The following is a 25,235-nucleotide window of genomic DNA, read 5'->3' on the forward strand; positions in this document are numbered from 1 at the left end:
GCTAAGGAAAAAGTTACTTCAAATGACATGAAGAATCCCTAATTTCTCGAAAAATAAACGATATAAACAGAAAGACTTATAAGTACAGCAAAATTGAAATCGATGTTTATTTGACGCCGTGTTTAATCTACAACGACAATCCGGCGAGTGAAATTAAAACGGTAAAAAGAGATTTGGTGGGAAAGCTGGATATCGATCGGACGCGTCTGTGAATAAAGCGGCGCGGCAAGATTGATAAGTTCGGCGGAGAAACGGCAATTTATTACGGCGATATGTAATTAGCGGTGCCGTCATGGTGCGAGGAATGCTCGCGCCTCGGTTGACATAACACTTTGCACGGCAGCGACAACAATGCCCGGTGGCGTGCCGATTCGAGGCGTCGAGGCAACGACACGCCATGCGCCGGCATTCGCATTCGCATTCGCAGTCACGCCGCGCCGGGCTCTGTGCTTCGACCGCAATCAATTTCACACGTGCGAATCGACGAGAACTGTAAAACGCCCGCGGAGATGTCGCAATTCGCCGTGGATTTCGTCTCCTCGAGATTCTTTCGACGGTACTCCCGGCGAACGTGACATCATTGCCGAAAGATCCACGGCGAGCCGTGCGAGCCGCGTAAGCGAATTCGTCGAGAAATATCAAACGGGGATCAATGTTTACGCGTGCGATCGTTCCGTGACTCGTAACGATCGTTGCGACAACATTATGGAGCCTACGTCGAGCTGTCGGCTCTGTGCCAGCGTGAGAGATGTTGCTTATCGCCGATATCGTCTCTAGCATGCTGCACCCGCCGAGCGAATCGGAAAGCTGGATCTGAAGTCCTGTGTACGAGGAACCAGCGAACAGCTCGATAGATGCAAAGTTATTCGCGATGTCAACGATATTAATACGGGAACGCGGGGCTTGCTGCTAGACGCTTTCCCATCGACAGGGGTTGGAAACGGTTGCATTTGTTACGGTTCTTGGAACAGTTATGGGGAACCGAAGAAGTCTCGAAGAAGCCTCGTTATGACGTTATCGGGTGAAGAATCGTCGCAGATTTGTGTTTGCTAAATGTGGTTGTTAATGATCGACGATTATAATTCTGAGGATTTTTATTAATAAAGGATTTTTGTCAGAGATGATAATAAAACCCAATTTTCTATTAAAAATCTATTTTCTATCTAATCTAATTTAAATGTTATAATTTAAAAACAAATATTCGTGATAATTGTATATTAAAATTGAAACTCCTATTTGAAATCAATCAGTATAAATTTTTATTCAGTCTGTTATAACAAACTATAAACTATAGTTCAAAATTTTTAATTCAATTGCTTAAGAAAGAGTTTTTATTAGAACTTTAATGAAACATAATCTTCGATTAAAAATCAATTATGATTGATTTTGCTATTTAAGATCAATAAATCTAAATTTTTATTAAATGTCTATTACAGTTTAATAAAATTTCTCATTACATATCTGTTATAACTTATAATTTCTAATTACATTTCTATCGAAGATACAATAAATTCTACTTTTCCATTTCGCTTTATTTTCAGAGAAAACTAGTTTGATTAATGATCAACGATTACGGCTAGCTATCATAAATTACTATAAACTAGTTAGAAACGTTGGTCGTTAATTGAACAATTTTCTTAAGACAATCAAACTAAATAGGAAATAAAGTCTTACAAGATTCTCAATAGATATTGCAAGCCATGATAGATCTTCGATAGAAATTGAAAATTATAAAATTATACGTTGTGCACAATTTATATACAATTTATATAAAAGCGTGAAATTATAAATTATTATAAATTGGCAATAATAACTATCCAGTTCTAACTGGCAATCATTAATTAAACTGCTTTTCTACGAAAATTAAACTAAACAGAAAATTGAGTTTACTGTTTTCCCAATTCTACTCTACGTGTACAGGATGTCCCAAAAATGTCTCGCAATCCGGAAACAGGAGGTTCCTGAGGTCATTTGAAGTAACTTTTTCCTTTGCGAAAATGCAATCCGCGGCTTCGTTTACGAGTTATTAACGAAAAACAATGACCAATGAGAGATCGCTGACACCCTGCCCTCGCGACCACTGCTGCTGCGTCAGACGGCCGGCGCAACGCGGTATTGGCTGCAAGGACAGAGCATCGGCCGCACTCGCGCTCCGATTGGCCAGCGTTTTTCGCTAATAACTCGCAAACGAAGCCTCGGATTGCATTTTCGCTAAGGAAAAAGTTACTTCAAATGACCTAAAGAATTTCTGTATAACAATTTGAAACAATTATTTATAAAATCTTTTGCCGTAAGTCCTACCACGAAATTTGTCTGTAGATCCTGAAGGATCAATCGAGAAAGGAAAAAGACATAATGTCCACTCACCCGAGGAGGAGTCTCTGGATGGTCTGGACGGTCTCGGTCCCAAGGGATGATGGCTCTGATAAGGCGGGGGCGTCGCAGCACTGTCGGAGCCGATTCCGCTGCTGGCTGCGCTCCTCGTGCCGCCTCTGTCGACCGTGGTGCTTCCACCCACGATCGTCTGATTTAGGCAACGTCTGAACTCGATACCGGCGAGATTACCGCGGTGTCTGTGAACCGTGTCGTAATCCCGCGGTGGCAGCAGGATCGGTCCCACGTCGTTGTCGCCCGAATTGCCCCTACCTGGGCCAATGAATCAGAGGGTTCGCCATAAGCTTCTGCCAACCAGTGCTGGTCCGGAATGTGCTGCAGATTAGCGGAGATCTCGTAAATGGGACTCGACGATGCCAATGGATTCCAACGGAAATTTCCAATGACAGCGTCGTCGGACAACCCAGTCCCCACTTCTGCAGCACATTCCGAGCACCGTTGCTGCTGTTATACTAACCGAAGTTAGGCAAAATTTATTCGATCGAGGAATGACGAATAAGAATACTATTTTTAGCCATTATCAACGAATATTGTGAACTATTATTCGCGATAATTACACCGCGGATTTTGTTCGCTTATGATAAATATGCCACAAATAATTTGATTATATCATTTGCAACTAATTCAAATTTCTCGAAACCGAAATAAATGTTTATGCAGTTTTCTGTTTCCTGCAACGGATGCACAACATTTCTATTTTGTATAAAAATTTGTATTCTAATGGTAATTGATGAGAGTACATTTTTAAGTCATTATTTTCGAATGACGAATTATTAGAACTATTCGAAAAGAGTTTCCTCAAATGAGAATGCAATTTTTAATCGTTATTAACGAATATTATGGAATTGTTAATCATAACTGCATTTATTCGGAAAGAGTTTATTCAAATATTCTCTTGTATTTTCTTTTATCTTTTGAACAATGTTACTATCCATACTGATAATGCACAGGGTGTCTCACATGACTCTGTCACCCTTAATTATTCTCGTATTTGTAACGTTATAAAAAACTTATTCCAGAGGAATTTATGGTATCTTAGGTTACAGCAGACTATAATTTATAGCAGTAGTATAGCGAATAATAGTAGAAGGAAGACCAAGAGAGAAAGACAAATAACATTTTATTCGCTAATGAATTATTCGCAAATAAATTATTCGCGAATGAACAATTCGCAGATAAATTATTCACGAATGAACATTACGCAGATAAATTATTCACCAATGAACTATTCGCAGATAAATCATCCGCGAATGAACTATTAGCAAATAATTTATTCACGAATAAAATAGTAGTAATTTATTCACGAATAAAATTACCCGCGGATAGAAAATTATTCACTTATTTATTCATTCGATTGATCATCTAGATAAACAGTTATTCGAATAATGCCGAACTCGGCTGCCAACTTGAACTACGAAAGAGGTCGATAGAAAAAGGTCGAACTTGGTATTCACCTAATTTCGCGCGCAGCTCGGCTGCCAGCGACTCGTAGATCGTGGTGGTCTGCACAGGATCGTGTCTCAGTTCTCCGCTACCTTCCGACGACTCCGATTCTCTCGTGCTCCTGCCGTCGCTGCCCAAATTGCTGCGAACTCTGCCCTCCAGCGAGGTCACTCTCGCGAGGTTGTCGGAGTGCGACGCCAACGCTTTCAGCTGGCCGCCCAGCAGCTCGGCTGTCTCGACCGAGTCGCATCTGCAATTCAAAATGGAATTTCTTCAGCTGGAATTCCTTACTTCATTTTGTACTTTGTTCTTTTTATATTCAATCGATAGCTCAAACGACGAATATAACATTTAGGGAACTGTCAAATAAGTGAAAATCACTGGTTTTTGATCTTTTGTTTCCTGATATTTGTTTTATAATTCCTGATATCTTTTTTACAATTGCTGATATTTGTTTTGCAATTGCTGATATTTCTTTTACAATTCCTGATAATTGTTCTTGCTTGTAACAATCTTAACAAGTTCAGAATAACGTGTCGATATTCTCAACGCTATTTTTATCAAACAGGTCAAAAGACACCTTATCAAATTTTCATTTTCAATCATTTCCTGAGTTCTACCAGGCTTTCCTTAATTAATTGCTCAACTTCTCCTACGAAGATTATAAAAATAATTTGAGAAAAATACGAATTAAATACATTTAATCAAGATTTAATTAATTTAACCGAAACTAGAAAGTGAAAATATCTCATAGAAAATATTGGTTCACCTATTTGGTGTCCCACAAATCCTAGTAACATTCGATTCGTTCAATATACTACAATGAAAACGAATTTCAAAAACCTAGTTAAAAATTTAGTCTCACCCATACGTGACTCACGCGGCGCCGAACGCGTTAAGATTCCTCCAATCTTTCTACTAATCCCGAGCACTGAATTTTTCCACAAACGCATGAAATCCGTCGTTTTACGACCGTATAAGCCCGAGAGCAATTTTTCCCGCGTTTCCAGGTCAGGCTGAAATTTCTTTTCCGCAGCCCAATAAACGCGTTATTACTGTCATTGCGGTTGTCATTGTGATCGAGACGTCGGGTAGACGTCGCAACCCAATGACCCAGAGCAATTCATCCTCGCCATATCCGCGGAGCGATCTTACCATTTCAAATCAGCCGCAATTATCGCGGCGTTACGGATTGCATCGCGGCGCTCCTCGTTGCGCCGCGGTTGCGTCGCGTTGCATCGCGACGCGTAGCAACGTAATCAACGACCTTTATTATTCTGCCGGTGAACTCGGCAAGAAATCGCGGTCACCGAACTATCACCCGGTACCTGACGAGCGCCATTTACCTGGTTCCGATCGCGAGCATAGCGTCGCCTCGCGTCGGCTCCTCGTGCTCCTCGCGTTCATATTCGATCCGCGTCCTATTCCTCTCGTTGTATAATTCCCGATTACGCGACGGAAAACCCGTTTTCCCACGGATCGGATACAGAGACGCGGTGGTGCACCGCGAGCGATTTTGTTTTCAATGGCAAGGCTGTTCTCGCGGCCGCGCCACGCCGATCACCCATTATTATCTTATGCGAACGCAAACGTTATTAACGAGTCCGTTAGAACGCTCGTTAATTAGCAAACAGTATATCGCGCGGATGTCGAACGATATCCGCGAGCACGGAATCGTCCGTGGAAATCGCTTTCCCGCATTGTTTCCGCGCTCGTTCGCGAACGAGCAGTCGTCGCGAGCTTCGTTAACGAAGTCGTAAGCCGCTTTGCGCGATGCTCTGGCAACGCACTGCTTATCAGGGAATTAATTTCAGGGTGACATAGTGTTTTTGTTTTCGAGATATCTTCAATTTTTCGATTTGTTTCGGTTTTCCATTTTTGACAACCGCAGCTTGCAAACCGAAAAATCTGACAAAATTATATTATAAGATGCGACTCGATGTCCGAAATAAGAGACATTTTTTTGTTCGAAATTTTAAGAAAGTTACCGAAGGGCGGAGATGGCAGGAAAAGCGTCCAAATCTAATTTACTAAATCTAATATAATATTAATATAATATTCATAATATAATATTATATTATAATATAATTATAATATAATATTAATATAATATAATATTCATAATAATAATTAATATAATATTCATTAAAATATCTCTAAGTGCGATTCTGGCCGTCTTAATCGGCCCTTTGACACGCCAATTGCAAGAAACTAGAGAACTAAACTGAAAGCGTTTCCTTTTTTCAATCATTTTATCGAACTGACAATAATACAATAATATTTTGTAATTCCTTATGTGGACATAAGGAATAATGCAATTAATAATACAATACTATAATAATATAATAATACAATAATACAATACATAATACAAAAGACAGGACCTAATACAATAATGTGATTTTGTAATTCCTTTAATCTCTTTGCTATCTGAAATTGAAGCTACTCGGTGTTGCCATAAATACGTAAGGATCCGCAGTCTGGTCATTACGAACGATAACGCGGTGGCTGGAAAGAGATCTTTACTTCTTTAATCTGCCTATATTCCTCAAAAACGAAGTATCAAAGCGATAAATTGATTCCTCAATTTGCAGAAAAAGGAATCCAAATGGCCGCTCGCGAGACGTATCGTTGACGAGTTAGCCCGGCTAACGAGACCGCCAGCAAATGAACGCGTCGCTGTGCATCGTCTGGGAACCAAGGCGATGCAGTTACTCCGACGTCTAATTCGCTGTTAATTAGCATTAATACGTATTATTAGGTTGTGCGAACTGTTCGCGGGTTACAAAGCTTCGTTGAAGGCTTAATTGAACCGGGAAGCACACGTAGACTCCCGCTTTTGTGGATTGAACGTTCTACATGCAGCGATCTGTCTTTCGAACGTCCCATGAATATTCAGAAACGATCTCGTAACTTTCTAGATGAACAATTTCATCGAACAATTAATCGCGGACCAACATGGCGGCCGTTCGTCGCGGCCGCTGGGCTCTCGCATCGTTTAGCATATCATTTGCGAAAGAAACTGTACGATGTTAGTTTTTTTTCGAAAATTAAATCATTGTGTTAAATTATATATTTAAGTTATTTAAAGTTATATTTAATCAACTATATTTAATCTATACTTTTATTTAAACTATATTTAATCAACATATTTAATCACTGTGTGCATATTGAGTGTCCATGTTTTGTACTCGAAAGAATTTGAACGCGCCAAGACATTTTTACCGACCTGCAGTATTTACGTTTCATGCAGCAAATTGATAAGAATTGTTGCACTTTAATAAAATTTCATTTTCATTTCAGTCATTTGGAAATGGTACAGCAATTTCGAGTCGGTATTTCAGTGCAAAGGGTTAAGTCTTGCAGTTTGTAATGTTCGTTTTTCTTGGAATAAGTGTATTTTATTCGCACGATTTAAAAGAGACTAACTGTTCGTAAACAAATAGTAATAATAATCATAGTAATGACAACATTGCTTGCTTGTTAAAATTTAATAATGCAGCAATTATTTTGAGAAACGGTATACTAATTTTTACTGATGCTTTTCAGTCACCATTACAGTGCAAAAGATCACATCTTGCACTTTGTAATTTTCATTTCATTTTTCCCGGATTATGTGCATTTCATTCGCACGATTCAAAAGAGTCCAGCAGCGCGTAAACAAATAATAAAAATGATAACATTTCTGCCTTCTTAAAATTTAATACCGCAACAATCATTTTGTGAAACGACATACCAATTTTTAGCGACGCTTTTCAGTCGCCGTACGAGCGCAAAGGGTTGCACCCTGCAGTGTTCATTTTTTTCGGGTTATCTGCACTTCGTTTGTACGACTCGAAGGAGTCAAGTACTCGGTAAATAAATAACAACGATAACGACGTTGCTCGCTTGTCCGCGACCGATCAAGATCTTAACGTCTCAGACGCGAGGATGATTAATAGTGTTCATAGTGACCTGTAAGCGTGCACGTGGACAGGATTGTTGGTAGCCGGGTTCGGAAGCAGAAGAGTCGCTGCAACAACGTCCTCTCTTTGCACAGCGGCCAGCACCGCGTGTCCTGGCACTAAATGTTTTACAGCTGACCTCGTCGAGCCTCCCAGGTGAACCGTCTGTATGATCTTCAGCCCCTTGTTGCTCACCTGGCGATCAAAAAAACAAGATCCCGTGAAACCGCGGCCGTCGTCTCGTGACGTTCGTCGATCAGTCAATTTCAGATGAAATTTTCTCATCGATAAACGAATTGCCAGAGTCATCCATGGAATCGAATGCGAACGAGGTAACTCGTTCTCCATGAACGCGTGTTAATCGTGACGATAGAAATAACAAGCAATAATAATAATATTAGTCGGAGAGAATAATAATGAAAATAAGAAACAATAGTAATACGAATAAAAAACGGTAATAATAAAAGTATATAAGAGACAATGATAATAATACAAATAAGAAACAATAATAATACGAATAAAGAACAGTAATAATACGAATAAGAAATAAGAATAATACGAATAAAAGCAGTAATAATACAAACAAGAAACAATAATAATACAGAGAGAGAATAGTAATAGTACAAATAAGAAATAATACAAATAAAAAGCAGTAATAATAAAAATAAAAGCAGTACACTATTTACGTCTTTAACTTTTTAATTTGAGCTTTTTCCATAAACCAAAAAATGTTTGAACATCACCGAAACATGCGCAAACAAACCTAGTAAATGTGACCACAAAAGGTGTTGTAGTTTCTCCGCAAAAAAATCGCGAAGATAGTTAAGCAAGAACGCGATTTACACCGGCAGCTCGAACGAAAACGGTTTCGTAATAGATAAAACGCAGAATGGAACGTCAAGGAGGATGTCCGAATGCAATCGGAACATCGGAACTATTAATATCGATGGTTAAATGGAATTAACGGTGGGCAGAAGTCGGCGGAGAAGCGAAGCGATCGATGCTCACTGGTCGGGAACGCGTGGCCACCTACGACAACGGAGCCGGTTTATTATTAAGAAGGAAAGTCATATCGCAGGACAATGCTCGGTGTCCCGCCTTTTGCCGCGTAAAAACGCAATTTCCTTTTCGAAAGCAAATAATAATAACGGCGGAACGATGAAAGTGAACACGATAGGCATTACAAAATTGAGCACTTTCTCTATTTTACGATCCCGCTTTTAGGCTTGGCTGTACGCTGACCGTATCGACGAATAAACTATTCGCCCGAGGCGTTCCAGTAACTCTCGGGACAACGATAGTTCGGTGGTCTCGGATTTTTCGAATCGGCTGGTCGATCAAAAGTGGTACAACCGAGATTCTTCCAGGTCGACGGAAAAGTAGAAATCCAGTCGGATTTCGAAACGTCGCGCCGCGTGTCCCGTAATCTGTGAAATCCGAATACTTAGTTCGATATGTTTTAATTCGAATTCTTAATTCGATATGTATACATTCGAATACCGTATTCGAAACGTTTGAATTCGAATACTTAATTCGAAATGTTTAAATTCGAATACTGAATTCAAAATGCCTAAATCCGTATACTGAATTCGAAATGTTTAAATTCAAATACTGAATTCGAAATGTTTAAATTCGAATACCGAATTCGAAATGTCTAAATCCGTATACTGAATTCGAAATGTTTAAGTTCAAATACCGAATTCGAAATGATTAAATTCGAACACCGAATTCGAAATGTTTAAATTCGAATACCGTATTCGAAATGTCTAAATCCGGATACCGAATTTGAAATGATTAAATTCGAACACCGAATTCGAAATGTTTAAATTCGAATACCGAATTCGAAATGTCTAAATCCGGATACCGAATTCGAAATGTTTAATTCAAATACATGATTCGTAATGTTTGTATCGCGAAGTGAAATAAATCATACAGCTAGCATAAATTCACTTAACTCGCATGGTAGTGAACAATAACTTTCCTTGTCTGTCACAATGATAAATTTATGCTGTGATTCTAACCCACTAAAATGTTCGTCAGCTTGGATTATCAAAATTACCAAAATTAATAAATCACCAAAAATTACTCAGAATTGCCAAAAAAGTTACAAAAAATTACCAAAAATCATCAAAAATTAGCTTGTTGATCTGTCGATGATTCTTAAGACGCGACACACCGTGGTTCGGTTCCGCATGGAGCGGGAAGACGCTCGGGCGTAAATCTCTTTCGTAGAAAGCGAGAAAGAAAGAATCTGCTTCTCCGACGAGAAAACGGTCGAGGGACATCTCGAATTTATTACGAAATTATGGAAAGGTTGACGCCTGCAGGATGAAACTCGACTTTCGTTTCAGCCGCCGCGCCGGAGGAAAATCTCCGCGGCGAGTTACAAAATCCCGGCCGGCGGCAGCACGCGGTTCTCCAAAATGGCGCCGGCACGAACGATCGTCTGCGGTTTTCGACCGCAGAAAATCGCGGGCAATTGTCGTGTCTCCCGCTCGCTCTCCGGCCAGCGACGGTTCATTAAGACGGCAGAAAAGCCCCGCGCGAAATTCGGGGCGCTAAAATATTCCCAAGGCGAGCGACACGCGTTCTCGCAACTCCTCGCAATTACGCTTGCACAATAATTAGGCGGGCCCGCGGCGATTTCGCAATAGTTCGGCTGTTTTAGGCGCGAGCCAACTAAATCCGCCTCGAGCCGCGTCCGTCGAGATCACGGCTGACCGATAAGGGCGCCTTTGTTTCCCTCGGCTGTGCGGTTTTTTTTCCTTCGATTCTACGCTCGCGGAACGAACCAGTTGCTTTTGTCTTCTGGAAATTGCCTTTTCCGGAGACCGAGTGACTTCAATTTTCTGCAGGCTGCGCGGCATTGTGCGCCATTATTCGAATGAAATTGCGTTTGAACAAACGTTGCGGATAAATAATTAATCATTGGTCTGATATTTATTTATTATTCGAGTTATTCATTATTCTAGTTGTTTATTATACCGGTTATTCGTTATTAGTTATTTCATCGGAGCTTTAGTTGTTATTTTGCGTTACTAATGCGGTTGAAAAACGTGATTTATAATTTTGATTTATTATATTTACCTATATCCTTAAAAATATATATGATATTCCTTTATTCGAATATTTTTTGAATAACGAATAAATTAAATTTATTTTACCACGACGCGTCTATTAAAGGTTCATTATTAACAAAAAAGGGAAGTATTATTTAGTATTTTTTACTTATTATTATTTATTTCAGTATAAATATAGGCTTAGCAGTCAATGTGTTAATTATTTATTCACAATTAACGATATGATATTTACAAATTGTTGAAATTATTAAAGGAAGAATTAATTGCACACGTGGCGTTTGGAATGAAAATTAGAATACCTTTTTTATACTTCAAAATTGAGTATTAGATTCGTTAAAAATATGATATATAATAATGTCTTTAGTTATAAAAAACGTGGGTCAAACAATACAAAAATTAAGAATCTTCTTTTCGTATTTAGAAATTATAGATTAAATAGTAAAGGAAAAATTAAAAGTATCTTTCTCCCATTTAAAAATTAAGTCTAACATTTGTTGAGAGAACAGTGTGTAGTTATAAAAAACGTGGATCAAACAATAAAAAAAATTAAAGATCTTTTTTCTATATTTAAAAATTATAGATTAAATAGTAAAGGAAAAATTAAAAGTTTCTTTCTCCCATTTAAAAATTAGGTCTAACATTTGTTTAGAGGATAGTGTGTAGTTATAAAAAAGGTGGGTCAAACAATAAAAAAAGTTAAAAATCTTCTTTCTATATTTAAAAATTATACATTAAATAATAAAGGAAAAATTAGAAGTATCTTTCTCCCATTTAAAAATTAGGACTAACATTTGTTTAGAGAACAATGTATACTTATAAAAAACGTGGGTCAAACAATAAAAAAATTAAAAATCTTCTTTCTATATTTAAAAATTATACATTAAATAATAAAGGAAAAATTAGAAGTATCTTTCTCCCATTTAAAAATTGGGTCTAACATTTGTTTAGAGAACGGTGTATAGACCTTGGAAGAGACATTCACTAAAGTGCGATTAGGTTCGTAGGTTAACGAATGCGACAGGTTCGCAGGGGACCGCGGAGCAGAACAGGTTGAAACGGGGGACCCGTTCGTTTCCTCTCGCAGTTATCGTGCTGGTAAATTGTCCGATGCGTGTGGAATCGCGAGTAACGAGGCATGCGACTCGAGGGTTCCACGGAAATTTCGATCGACACGCGCAACGAGAAACGCCGTTGCTTAACGGTCGCGAGACAATTTCGGTGTCGTTCGTTTTCCGTTTTCTCTTTCCCATATCGAACAGCACACGCGCGCGCGCGTGCCTACGCCGGATGCATCGCGGCGGGGCCGCGCTCATTTCCGTAAGATTCAGGTCAGCGAATTTGTTATCGCGCTTATTTAATTAGCCTGGCCACGATCTCGTGGCCCGATCGGCGCTTCGCTCGATCGGACCCCGTTTATTAACTCTTTTATGGTTATCGTGGATCCGTTTTGACTCTAGGAAGTCGATCGAGAAACCCGACGTGATTCGAATTACACCCGTCTATACAGGTTTCTGGATAATTATAGGTATGCAGTGGTCTGCGTAATTATAGACTCGAAGTTACTACTGCATTTGTATGTTTTTATTATTTCTGATATTTAAAAAGTGTGTATATTCGTGTAGTTTTATTGTTTCTAATATTTGTATGTTTCTATTTTATATTATTTCTAATATTTGTATAATTGTATATTTTTAATATTTATATATTTGTATATTTCTCTATTATTTCTAATATTTATATATTTGTACATTTCTATTATTTTTAATATTCGTATATTTCTACATTTCTATTTTCTATTATTTCTAATATTTGTACATTTAGTACATTTTTATTTCCTACTATTTCCAATATTTGTTTATTTCTAATATTTATATATTTGCATATTTCTATTATTTCGAATGTTTGTATATTTGTACATTTCTATTTTCTATCATTTCTAACATTTGTATATTTGTACATTTCTATTTCCTATTATTTCTAATACTTGTATATTTGTATATACAATAACTAATTTTATTGTATATTATTTCTATTATATTTAATACAAAAATGTGCAGATATAACGTTTCGTTAAGTTTCCTATTATTTATTATACAGACAAATACAGATGTCGTATGTTGTTATATTTCAGTTCAGATTAAAAATAATAGAAATGATAGAAAAAAATATGACAAATAATAGAAAATACAGATACACAAATACGATATTTTCTTTTATCGTTTTTAAATATACAGGGTGTCTTAGCTAAAGAAGGTCACCCAGTGCTATGAATTATTACAAAACTCAAAGTAACTTGTACATTTTTCCCGACACATCTTTAAACAAAAAATTTCACCTGCACGTAGGTGCCGCGCGCTAATTAATTGCAATTGCCGATCGCGGATTGTAATTGGGTGAAAGACCAGGCCGAAGCACGCTGGATGCCGCGAACCGCGGCCTGAAACGAAGCAGACAGCGTGGAGATTTCAACGCCGCGCCGCGCCGGCGAGCGGTCGCTCGTGAACGCAGTGCTGTGTACGGTTAACAGTGTTAACTCTGTTATGAAATATGTACTGGCAGTGGCTGCTCCCCTATATGTTTCTAACAAACCGACGTATCATTGCTAATTATCGGTTCTATTGATAATTAATTCAGTGGAAAGGCGCATTACGGGGCCGACCGGACGCAGCGAACTGCACTCTGAATTTAAAAAAACGCGGGTAACCGTGAAGATTTCGTGAATCGTAAAAGGAAGAATGCGTTTAACACGGGGGAATCGTTGCTGCACGGACGAGCTACGAATCTCTGTACATTCTTTCTGCACCGCGAGTTCTTTTCGATCTCTCGATCGATTAATATGTATGATTACGACGTAAATAGTAAATTTTGTTTTAAAATGACGCCGCCGTTCGTTTCTACGAGGGATCCGAGAAATTCGGTGACACGTTGACGTAACTTTTGAGCCATATAGGCATTTTTGCCAATTGGCATTTTTGCCAATAGGCATTTTTGCCAATAGGCATTTTTGCCAATAGGCATTTTTGCCAATAGGCATTTTTGCCAATAGGCATTTTTGCCAATAGGCATTTTTAAATTGTAGGTGATTAAATACTGTCTGTATTTTTTGAAGAATTATTTTCAATTAATTTTCGTTGATACTTTTGATTAAAAAGGAATTGTCTAAGTGTGGTTTTACAAACTGTGTTTTTTACTTTCAAAATATATAATATATTAGAATATGTGTATTGTATATTATGTGCATATATTACATGAAATATAATGTATATATTTTAATATATTATGTATATTATTGTATTAATATATTGCTGTATATTACATACATAAAATACTTTTCCTTTAATTTTGCTAATACTTGGAATGACAAAAACAAACAGGGAACGTCGATAATATTTTTCATTTCATTTAATATTCTTCCTTCAATATATTTTGTGCGATAATAATTCATCTGAGGTATGATTTTTTATCACAAAGTGAACCACAAACATTCACTTGGATCCCCAATACAACTCGAAGAAAAGAACCAATCTTCTCGTTAAATGTTACGTTAAAAATGATCAACTTTGTCTCGTCGCTTTCATTAAAGTTTACGTTGAACAGCGTTAGTTTTTCGAGTTTCGCGAAGCGATCGTAAATTGATCGAGCAAAGCGAGAAGAGAAAGTCGAAGTTCTGCCAAAAATGTCCGTGAATTTCTTGATCCACCCACCCCACTGCGCGTCCTCGGATACTACGAGAAAAGAGAAAAGAAAAAGCCGAGAATGAAGAAAACGCCGCGCGAGAGCGGCGTTCGTGGCATTTCCATCGCGCCTCGTAAAATCGCGGCGAGCGTAAAATCTGCATATCGCGGGAACGGGTTTGGGTGGCGAGAAGGTCAAACCCCTGTGGCCAGGGTACGTTCGTCCGGGGTCCGGACAATTTCGAGGGTAAAGTTACGAGCGTCCGCCGCCTCGGTTCCGCTGATAAGCTTCGCTCGCTCGCAGCAGGTCGAGGCCTGGCGATTTCGGTATGTAGGCTGAGGTCATAAATTCGTGATTTTTATTCGACCCGCGGACTGCTTTCACTGCCGGCCGTCGACGGGAGCAGCGGCGTGTGCGCTCGCGAGCGTGAAAACACAGTAGTCCGGGGATCGGTAATTTTTTGGCCGAACGTCACGGTTTCGTCAAGCTTTCCTGGAACTTTGGAACTCGGGTTTTCCGTGGTCGCTGTTCACTGGACCGTTTAATCGAACGAACTGTTCTATCTGTTTGCCCGAACGATTGCACGTTTGGAAATCAAACGTGCAATTTTTTCGAAGGAACGTGCTTTGAAAAATGATGTATTTTGATGCGTTGCAAAACATCTTTGAGATAATATTTCAGATAGTATTTAATTTGAAAAACACTGGAAATATTTGCGCCATGGTTCGCTATATTTTTAAGCTGAATAAAAAAAGACAGACGGCGCTCGAAAGTTTCATTCTTGTAGAAATTTCATGCTACATCTACTATATACTTTTATTATTTAGGCTAGAATTTTTCTTACTTTTCTTCTTACTTTTATATACATTTATATACATTTTCGATTTTTTTTTATTATACTCGCGCGGCGGTTGTATAAAATTTCCTATTCGTTTCCTTTTCTCATTATTATCATCATTATTATTCCTTCGTCAACAATTTCAGTAGGTCGCGAGTAACGTGCCGATATTTTTACCGTAATATATTTATCCTTGAATCGCAGGTCTCATTTTTTTAAACAATTGCGAGGTGCGGAATCTCGGAACAGAATTTCGAAATTCCTAATAACGGCTTCGACAGACGATACATCATCGTAGGACGATGACTCTTTTTTTAAATTAAAGACTGAAACCTCTACTTTAAGATGGTATACCTCAATTATAAGTATAACGCACTCTCACCGCTCAAAAAATTATGCAAAGTCCGTGCATCTCGTCGAACTTGGCAATCTTCGATGTAACAAACATGGCTTCGCATTTAAATAGTTACAGCGGTGATTATTGCGTCAAAGTTAAAATCAAGAAACAGCATCTTAAAGTAGAATTGACAAGCTTCAATTTAAGAGGAAAAGTCATCGCTCTACGACGATTTCTCGCGGAGTCATCGTCGCTCGAAGTTGGCCAACTTCGATCGAATTTGTCTAAGCTGTTATTTCCGTCGAGCGGCGTATTTCGAAACGGGAAATATACGACTTAGGCGACTTTCATAACACAGCCGGCGCAATTAATTCTCGTTTTCGCGGTATTTTCGGCGGTGGCCGGGCAGAAACCGGATCCCGGGAATGGTACCGCTCACCTGCAGCGTGACCTTGAAAGGCTCCTGAAGCCGTTCCCGCTCCAACAGGTAAGCTATGGCACCGGGCATCGCGTCCACCCCCTTGGCCTCCCTCGCGCCCAGGTACCACACGTAGTACGAGCTCTTCTTGACATCCTTGCTGCTCCTCAGACGCAGGGCCATCACTCGCTCCCTGCAACAGATATGCACCGTCTCTTATTATGCGGCGCGCGGTCTTCTTCCAGCGAGCTAGATTCACGGGCCCCGGCCCGGCCGATCGGGCCCAGGGTGAACCGCCTGTAATCACTAGACCGCCCGGGCCTTTATGGAATTTTTTCTTTTATTCCTGCCGTGGGACCACTCCCCGGCCAACACGGAGACCACCGTTTACCTCATTCTTATTTTCGTAAAAGTGACGCACCGGCATGGGAATTTACGTGATTCGCAGCCGAATCGCTAGAACGACCCTTCCGAGTGCTGTCGTGTCGCGTGGATTCGTTGAAAGCCGATACCCGCCGCGAGCCAACAAGGACGCCGATGATTCCTTATCGATCGGAATCAACCTTGCGAATATCTCTCGCTGGCCGACATGATTGGCGTCAGGAAATCGGCCGATCGTGATCGGAGCCGGTTCAAATGGCATTTTAAATGGCAAGTGGTATTATATATAGATGTCCTATTTTAGATCGTGCGTGTGATTTTTAGCAATGAAATGATTCGTTTGTTCGAGAGAATGTACTTTTAATAATATGTTGTTTTATTTGTTCGCTCGAATGAATGTACGTTTAAAAATGGACAACAAGTTTTATCTGTTCGAAAGAATGAACTTTTAAAAATAGTCAAAAAATATTATCTGTTCAAAAGAATGTACTTTTAAAAATATATTGTTTTATTTGTTCGCTCGAATGAATGTACGTTTGAAAATCAAGTGTCCGGTTTGTTCGAATGAATGTACGTTTAAAAATGGACAAGTTTTATCTGTTCGAAAGAATGAACTTTCAAAAATAGTCAAAAAATGTTATCTGTTCAAAAGAATGCACTTTTAAAAATATATTGTTTTATTTGTTCGCTCGAAAGAATGTACGTTTGAAAATCAAGTGTTCGGTTTGTTCGAATGAATGTACGTTTAAAAATGGACAACAAATTTTATCTGCTCGAAAGAATGTATTTTTAAAAATAGTCAGAAAATTGTATCTGTTCGGGAGAATGTACTTTGAAAAATATATTGTTTTATTTACTCGCTCGAAAACATGTACGTTTGTAAAACGAAATATTTGTTACATAATAAAACATTTTTACAATAATACTTCAAATAGTATTTAATTTGAAAAACACCGAAAATATTCGTGCAACAGCTCGCTATATTTTATTTACTCAATTAATTAGCATCGAATAAAATATTTATATTTAATCATACACATCACAGCGTAAAATATAATTCTTTCAATAATCTAAAACAAACGAAGTACTTTTCCTCTGCATATTATAAATGGTCATAAACGACGATGCATTCTGTTACATCTGAGTAACTGTGTTCTAAAAAAAACAATAAATTTCATTCGCAAATATCATGATTTCTCGCTTTATCTCGTTTCATCGTTTTCGCAATTTACCTTCAGGTTAAGAACTACGATAAGTATTCTGTTTCACGCGCTTCATGTTATTAAACTAAAACAAAAGTACGTTAATACAAAATTCTTCTATGAAAAAATTATCTGAATGAAAAATTCATACACAATTCTCTTCGACATTAAACGCGCAAACTGCAGCGAAAATTTCAGCTCGAAGACATCATCATTGTCGTCGAGTTATTTTCAGCGATCATTACTGGCTGCTACGGCCGGTATATTTCTTCTCAACAAAGAGAAGAAATCGATTAGCATGAGCTGATAAATGGATCCTCGGATCGCATAATGCGGTCGATTTTTGTCGGCCCGGCTGTCCAGGTGTCCCCGGGACGTTTCCCGCGAGCTCTAAGCAACGCCGATTTTCAAGCGCGTTGCGAGCGCCTCGCACATACACATAGGTACCGTTCGCAGGCTCACTTAGAACACGAGCAGCTTGTCTGTTCATCCACTTCCTCAATTACTTTCACGCTTAAACCCGTTTCTACGTTATCCGTCTCGCGAGGGATCGGTTCCCACCGATCCGGAGCGGCGCGGAACGGCGCGTCGATCCCTTCGCGTTCGAAGCGAAAACGTCCCAGGAACCGGAAACCGCCTCCTCGAAGATCAATGCCAGGCTTTCTGAGAATCCACGATTATGCTGCGAGCGACAACGCGATGCTCCCGACCGCGGCCGTCGGGATATTTCAATGGAAAATCTGCCCGTTCGAATTTCCCCGCTGCGAAACTCGATTTCGCGTTCGTTTCTAACGGCGCGCGGTGGACGACCTCTTCTAAAAACGGCACAGAAATCATCATAATTTGAAAAAGCCTGCTTTATTATATTTTTTCGACTTATTTTATTTACCGGCGTATGCTTTTTATCAGGTAGAACGAAACAAAATGAAATGAAACGAGCGCAGAAACAGCGAGAAAATGATAAAGAAAGAGTATAGTAAAAATGTAAAAGAATGATTTTAGAATAATAATGTCAGAATAATAATTTTAGGAAAACTATGTTAGAATAATAATTGTAGAATAATAATTCTGTTTAATTTGTTGAGAATAATTTTAGATTATTTCGGATAAGAAAAGATGTAAAATAAATGTCCGAAATAAATGAAGAACGTTGCAAAATGAAAATTATTAGTAAAACTGAACGCCCGGAATGTACTAATTACACGTATTAACGAATCAAACTGTCCAGCAATTTTCTATTTATACACAGCGATGTTCTTTTTTCAGTTTGCTCCCATTTTCTAAGAAAATCGACCACTGCGCGCGAGCAATATTTTGCACGCGTGCTTATTGACCGTTCATTAAACGCCGCGATCTCGGGGAAAGCGTTGTTAATTGTTTCGTTAGTCGAAGAAAACTGAAGGATCGACGTTCTGTTTAATCGGAGGCAGATGTTAAACGTCCGACATGAAATTTAATCGTGTATTTACTTTCTAACTAAATCATGGTATGCACTATATATCCTGTAATTTAAAAGGTATTCGGTCGGAAATTACTAGAAAATGGCTGGAATAACTTAGAAATTAACTATATAATTAACTAAATAACTAGAACGCTGGTATTTGTGCAGAAATTAACACCGTTCGATTCAATTGAAAGAAACGAAAATAAATAAAAGGAAAGAAAAGGAATAAAATAAAGAAATACAATTTTGTATTTCTTCTTTTAATAATCTTAATAACTCGAAGAGAGGACAAGCAATGTTAGTGAATTTCTCAAATATGTTCACATTCCTATTTTTCATCCAGCCAGTTTTTAATTGTTTGTGCATAAAATCCGCAGTCTAATAATGACAATAATAATAATAATAAACTTCAGTTGCAAAATATTACTAGTAACAAATTCGTATAATGTGTATCATGTACTTCTATGTTTAAACTATTAATAAAAAGGATTTCTAGCCAGTTTACCAATAAATAATAATAATAATAATGACAATATAATATATATGTTTAATGCATACCATGTACTCCTATGTTTAAACTATTAATAAAAAGGACTTTTAGCCAGTTTACTAATAAATAATAATAACAATAATAATGGCAATATAATATATATAATGCATACCATGTATTTGTACGTTTAAACTATTGATATTAAGGACTTCTAGCCAGTTTACAAATAAATAATAATAATAATAATAATAATAATGGCAATATAATATATATATATATAATAATTATATATAATATATAAATATATAATGCATACAATGTACTCCTATGTTTAAACTATTAAACTACTATACTACTAAAGAGGACTTCTAGCCAGTTTACCAATAAATAATAATAATACTAATAATGATAATATAATGTATATGATATAAGTATAATATTTAATAATAAAAATAATAATAATTAGAATCTCGAGTCTCTGTCGGAAGTGGCCATAAATCCGAGCATTATACGGCGTCTTCTCGAAGTGCATCGCGGCCGGCTTCGCTCCCTTTATTTATGCATTACACGTGTTTCGAAATCTTATATGCTCGCGTGTGCCCGTAAATATGCAATAGGCTCGCTTTACCGACAGACACGACACACCACCGCTCGCCGGCGAGAGTTATGCTTCTTATTTTTTTCCATTTTCTTTTTTTTTTCATGGATCAACCGAACGCGGCGCTCGATCTCCTCCATTCGTTAACGGTCGAGCAACGATTTAACAATTCCGCCGTTCGTGTCGCTCGCTTCCTACGGCCGGCCGCCAGGAAAACAAGCGTCGGGACATTACGAAAACACAATTACCCGAGCGCGGTTCGATCGAACGCAACAATTACATCCTTCGCGACCTGAACGTTACAACTTTCAAATCTGCCGCTTTCATCACCGGCGCGCGCGCGCGCGCGCGCGCTCGCCGAGGCAATTAACTTCGAGTTTCATCGCTCGCCGCTCGTTTATCACTTCTATCGATGCCTCGGATAGAGGTATGCAACCCTTTCGCCGACGCGAAGAAAAGCAGCGCCGACGCGCGAGAAGCTTGCCGGCGAAAAAATGGATTTTTCGTCGAGAATGCTCGCGCGCGACCGAACAATGCCGCGCTTTTCTCTGTTACAAGAAGACGGTCTGGGTCTTGATGCAGTCGAAAGCACGATAATGACGATAGTTTTATTCGTTTAAATAACCCTTTGCCATGAAATACGCAAATACAGTAACTAGGCTGCGGTTTTTCACGCGAATTCAGAATGATAATCGACTGGCATTTATTGCAAGACGCAGGAGCTGCAGAAACGTTCGTTTATTTTCTTAATAAATTGAACGAGCTGCGAACAATATTGTTTCAAAATTCTCCGAATGCTTTTACTGTTTCGAGATTGATCCACTCGTTTGTGTCAGAAAGACACGAATAAATAAATAAAATCAGAGACCAATACTAATAATACTAATAATACTAATCGGAGAAAATGCAAATGAAAGGAAACAGAAGAAATGTTACTAAATCATAGATTTTTATGCAAAATAAAAATTGTGTCAACAATAAAAAGAATAGCGTTCATTCTTCTAAATAGCAAAATGATTCTTCTAAATGGCAAGTTCATTCTCTTAACCAGCAAGTTTATTTTCCCACTAATCATTCTAATAGATCATTCCAAAATACAAAGATATTTAGACATATAAAAATTCCTCTGATCTATTTTAAATCGTATCCATTTTAATCGTATCGATTTTAGATCGTAAATCGTATCCACACGATTTTGCCACGAACGCGTAAAATTTGCAGTCCATTTACAACAGAAACGATCGAACAGAACGATCCAGGTGACCAAAAACAAGCGTAAAGCGTTGAATGCTTAAAGGTGCGAACAGTGCGACGAGTAAAAGTCTAAGGAATCGCTGAAGCGATTATTAGCAACGGTTGATCGACGCAATTATCGATGGCATAATCGGTTCGAAGGTGCGCGAACGCGTTACTCGCGCGGTTCGAGTTCACGCTTGTCCGCTGAACTTGATCCCCGTCTCTGTTCCAGCCATTTCAAAACATTTACAGCTACCGAATCACCTGCTCGTTATATCCCGCACTGCCGAGACAGACATTCCGCCGCTCTTTCTCACCTACGATTACAATACTCGTTAGCAGGCTGTCGATTGTTGCGCGCCCGTTGCGCACACGATCGTGCGAAATGCGAGAATTCTAATGAGCTTTGCGGAAACCGCTCGGTGTTATCCGCGACCCGATAAACATTCGAGAGAAAAGCCGAACCTGTTCGTTTCGTTCGGCTTTGAATTTTCTTGGGCGAAGCGCGCGATTTACTGGCAACAGTACGTCGAGTCGTTTGCAATGTTAATCGGTATTGTAACAGATTAACCCATTGCGCTCGAAGCCGTTTTAACTGTAAATCTAAATTAACTTTTCTGATTTATAGTATTTCCGTTTTATACGACACAGTGCATTTCATGCGTATGAAATCGAGTTTTGGTGACTCGTACAACAGTTAGACTTTTGACAATTGTTTTTTATATCTAAGCTTTGATGATATAAAAATTATTTTGGAACGTGGTGTAACGATTTTAGCGGTGCCTCAGAGTCACGAGTGCCTCGAGTTCAAAGGGTTAAATTTTCATTGCACGTGTCGTTTCCTCCGACAGAATTTATTTTGGATTATTTGAGTATTTTCTTGTACATAGCTAGCAGCACTATGTTAATTTATGTATATACTCCTATTATTTACTACTAATTAGAGTAGAGAGTAGAGATAATATAAATATATTATTATTATTATTATTATTATTATTATTATCATTATTTGGCTAAATTCAAAGTAGTTTTGATAACCTACACTATTTTATATCTTTTTTATATAATATCTTTTTATGTTTGTTATATGTATTTTATGCATATAAAATTGAGTTTTCTGACTCGTGCAACAGTCTTTTATATATAAAGAAATTTCATAACGTAAAAATGATTCTGCAACGTTGTACAGTAATTTCTAGTGGTGCTTCAGAGTCACCGTTCGAGTTCAAAGGGTTAGCTTTGTCCTAGAAAAAGAGAACAGACAGCTTATCGTTAATTGTTTGACCGATTCCTATTCGCACCCTTTACATGATTGATTGGCCGTTGACCTAGCTAATGAATCCAATTTAACCCCCTCAGTCGACATTTCCTACGAGTATCCTTGAAAACCGTGCAATTTGTTAATAAGAATAGCGATGAGATAGATATACAATTTGCATCTAATTTACTACATTTAATTTCTTAGAATTTCATCAATGATTTCTTTCAAATATCGTAAAAAGGGGTGCTTATATCATGCTTCTCTTACATCAAAATGAACATTCTGCTAGACAAGCATTGTTCAAGAACTGAAAATGTGGTTTCAAAGTTCTATAATAATCAGACTGGGGATTTTAGTGTAAAATAAAAATTATGCTTGCAAGAGCACAAGTCGAACAGTAGTTTCTTCCTGTTACAAATAATTTCGGTGAACCTAAAATAATTCATTGATGCTCTCAAACTTGTCTGATATTCCCGTTGTCCTAAACTTCATTTATGTCGTGAATGCATAATATTTACGGTCTAATAATAATAGAAGAATTAGTTCAAATTCGTGATAAATAACCTATAATTTGAGTATTGCCAAGCAACTCCTTCGAAACAACGAATCAAAACGAATTCCTTCTTGTGGCACATAACATGTCACTTATAAATAATCCGCGGTTCTTCATTTAAAATAAAAATTGTCCCCATCGATTGCAAGATCCAGAAACTATCGAGTCATTCGGAAAGTTCGTTCCAGCACTTTTATACGAGTTCGATGAAACGAGCTCTACGAAACGTGAAACGAACTTCCCGAACAACCAATTGCTTTAGAACTCCGATTATCCGGCCGATTAACAGACACACAATTATTCGGATAACATCACGAATACATAATTAAAGTGACAGATCAAATCTCCGTTCATTTGTGCAGCAGACAGCGTTGCATATGGATCATCCTGGACGGAAATATTAACGTACACACGCAATGCACACGTAACATGACAAGATGATAAAGAATTCCGATATCAGAGGTCCGGATAATCGATTCTCCACTGCGTATACAACAATTTCTCCCTAATTCGCGTTCAGATTGCGCGCAAAAATGGACAATTTGGGAAGAGAGGATTCGAATAATCGCTCCTCTCGCGGCTGGTTTTTATAATTGTTAACGATCGCAATCTCCAAAAACGAGCCGCGAGGCTCGAACAATCGCCTCCCCTCTACCCAAATGATCGATTTCAGCGCGCAATCTTATCGCGAATTCGGCAGAAATTCCTACGATTTATCCGAGAACGCTTCGAATATCCGAAAAACCGGCTTCCCGAGCGAGCTAACACAAGCAAAAAAAAAAAGCGAAGCAAACAGAGTAAACCGCCGAAGGTAGTAGCCCCGCTGAATCGGCGGTGGTTGCGGGTCACGTCGGACCCGGTCGCCGCCATTGAAGGGTTCATGGTGGCCGAGCGAGAAGCAATGGCCGAAGAGTCAGCCGGTGAACAGGTGAACACGGAAAGCCGCGGTCTGCCGGAGCAGGATGGTGTCCCGTGTGTGCGGGATTAATCCTTGGCGCGGCTATTTTTCCCGCAGAAATTGAGGAGCTGGTACGGCCGCGGCTCGCGGGCAACGGGTCTTCGGGGCCTGATACGCGGGCCTTCGGAACGAGTTGTAGGAGCCCGAGAGAGGCTGGAGCTGGTGCACGCAGCTCGCGCACCACGTCCTATAGATCTCGCGCGCGCGCGCGCGTGCGCTCGCTTGCGGGTGCATAGATGAGAACGACGATATAGAGAGGAGATACGTACACAGAAAAGCAGCGGCACCACCGACGAAGAGGCGAGCTGGCTCGCGGCGTGACAGCTGCGCGAGCACCGAGCACTTTTCCACGCACCCGACGTCCCTCGGCGACCCGGTGTCACCCAATGGTTCCCAGCGGTCCCGTCGGCTCCGTGTACGCGGTGGCCCGATCCAAGTCCTGCGCCGCGGCCAGAAGAATCGCAAACGAAACGATCGCGAGCGCAGAGTGGAGGAAGAAGGTCTGGGCAGCGTGCGAAGCGCAGCGTCTGGGCCCGCGGAGCGTGTTCACTTGTCAACGACGCGGCACGAGTGGTATCGCGCGTACCCAACCATCACGGGATACTGACTTTACGGCGGAGATCCTCCGCGAAGAGCTCGAGTGAAACGCGGACGAGGGAGAGTGAGCGAGAGAGAGAGGCCGGCCGCTCGGACGGAGAAAGACCGACCGAGAGGGGCCCGACGCCGAAGAGTGCCGGGGAGCGCCGGAGAGTGCCGGGTAGTGGGAGAGAGAGAGAGACGGAGAAACGGAACACGGCTCGGTCGAGGCCTCGATCGCCCTCTCTCCCTCCCTCTCGCTCTGTCCTTTGTCGGCGGGCCCTGGCCCCGCGCGTCCCGCGGCGCCTCCCACCAGCGGCCGCGTCGAACGCCCGTTTCGACGGGCCCCGATCTTCTCCTCTCTCTTTCGGACGAACCGCTGCCGCCACACCTTGCCGAGATCGACT

General features: G+C 39.6%; 1 protein-coding gene across 1 annotated transcript in view; it reads right to left on the reverse strand.

Moving 5' to 3' along the window:
* Nucleotides 1-24,659, reverse strand: part of LOC117222119 (uncharacterized) — a 40,115-nt gene extending 15,456 nt beyond the window's left edge. The window contains exons 1-5 of the mRNA XM_033473635.2: nucleotides 24,522-24,659; nucleotides 16,151-16,322; nucleotides 7,792-7,976; nucleotides 3,849-4,087; nucleotides 2,368-2,646 (exon numbers count right to left, since the gene is read on the reverse strand). Coding sequence (XP_033329526.1) covers nucleotides 2,368-2,646; nucleotides 3,849-4,087; nucleotides 7,792-7,976; nucleotides 16,151-16,312 — 865 coding nt within the window. The 5' untranslated portion in view covers nucleotides 16,313-16,322; nucleotides 24,522-24,659. The remainder of the gene's footprint in view (nucleotides 1-2,367; nucleotides 2,647-3,848; nucleotides 4,088-7,791; nucleotides 7,977-16,150; nucleotides 16,323-24,521) is intronic.
* Between the last annotated feature and the right edge of the window lie 576 nt (nucleotides 24,660-25,235).

This window comes from Megalopta genalis, chromosome 3, assembly GCF_051020955.1.
Source record: "Megalopta genalis isolate 19385.01 chromosome 3, iyMegGena1_principal, whole genome shotgun sequence".
Lineage (NCBI taxonomy): Eukaryota > Metazoa > Arthropoda > Insecta > Hymenoptera > Halictidae > Megalopta > Megalopta genalis.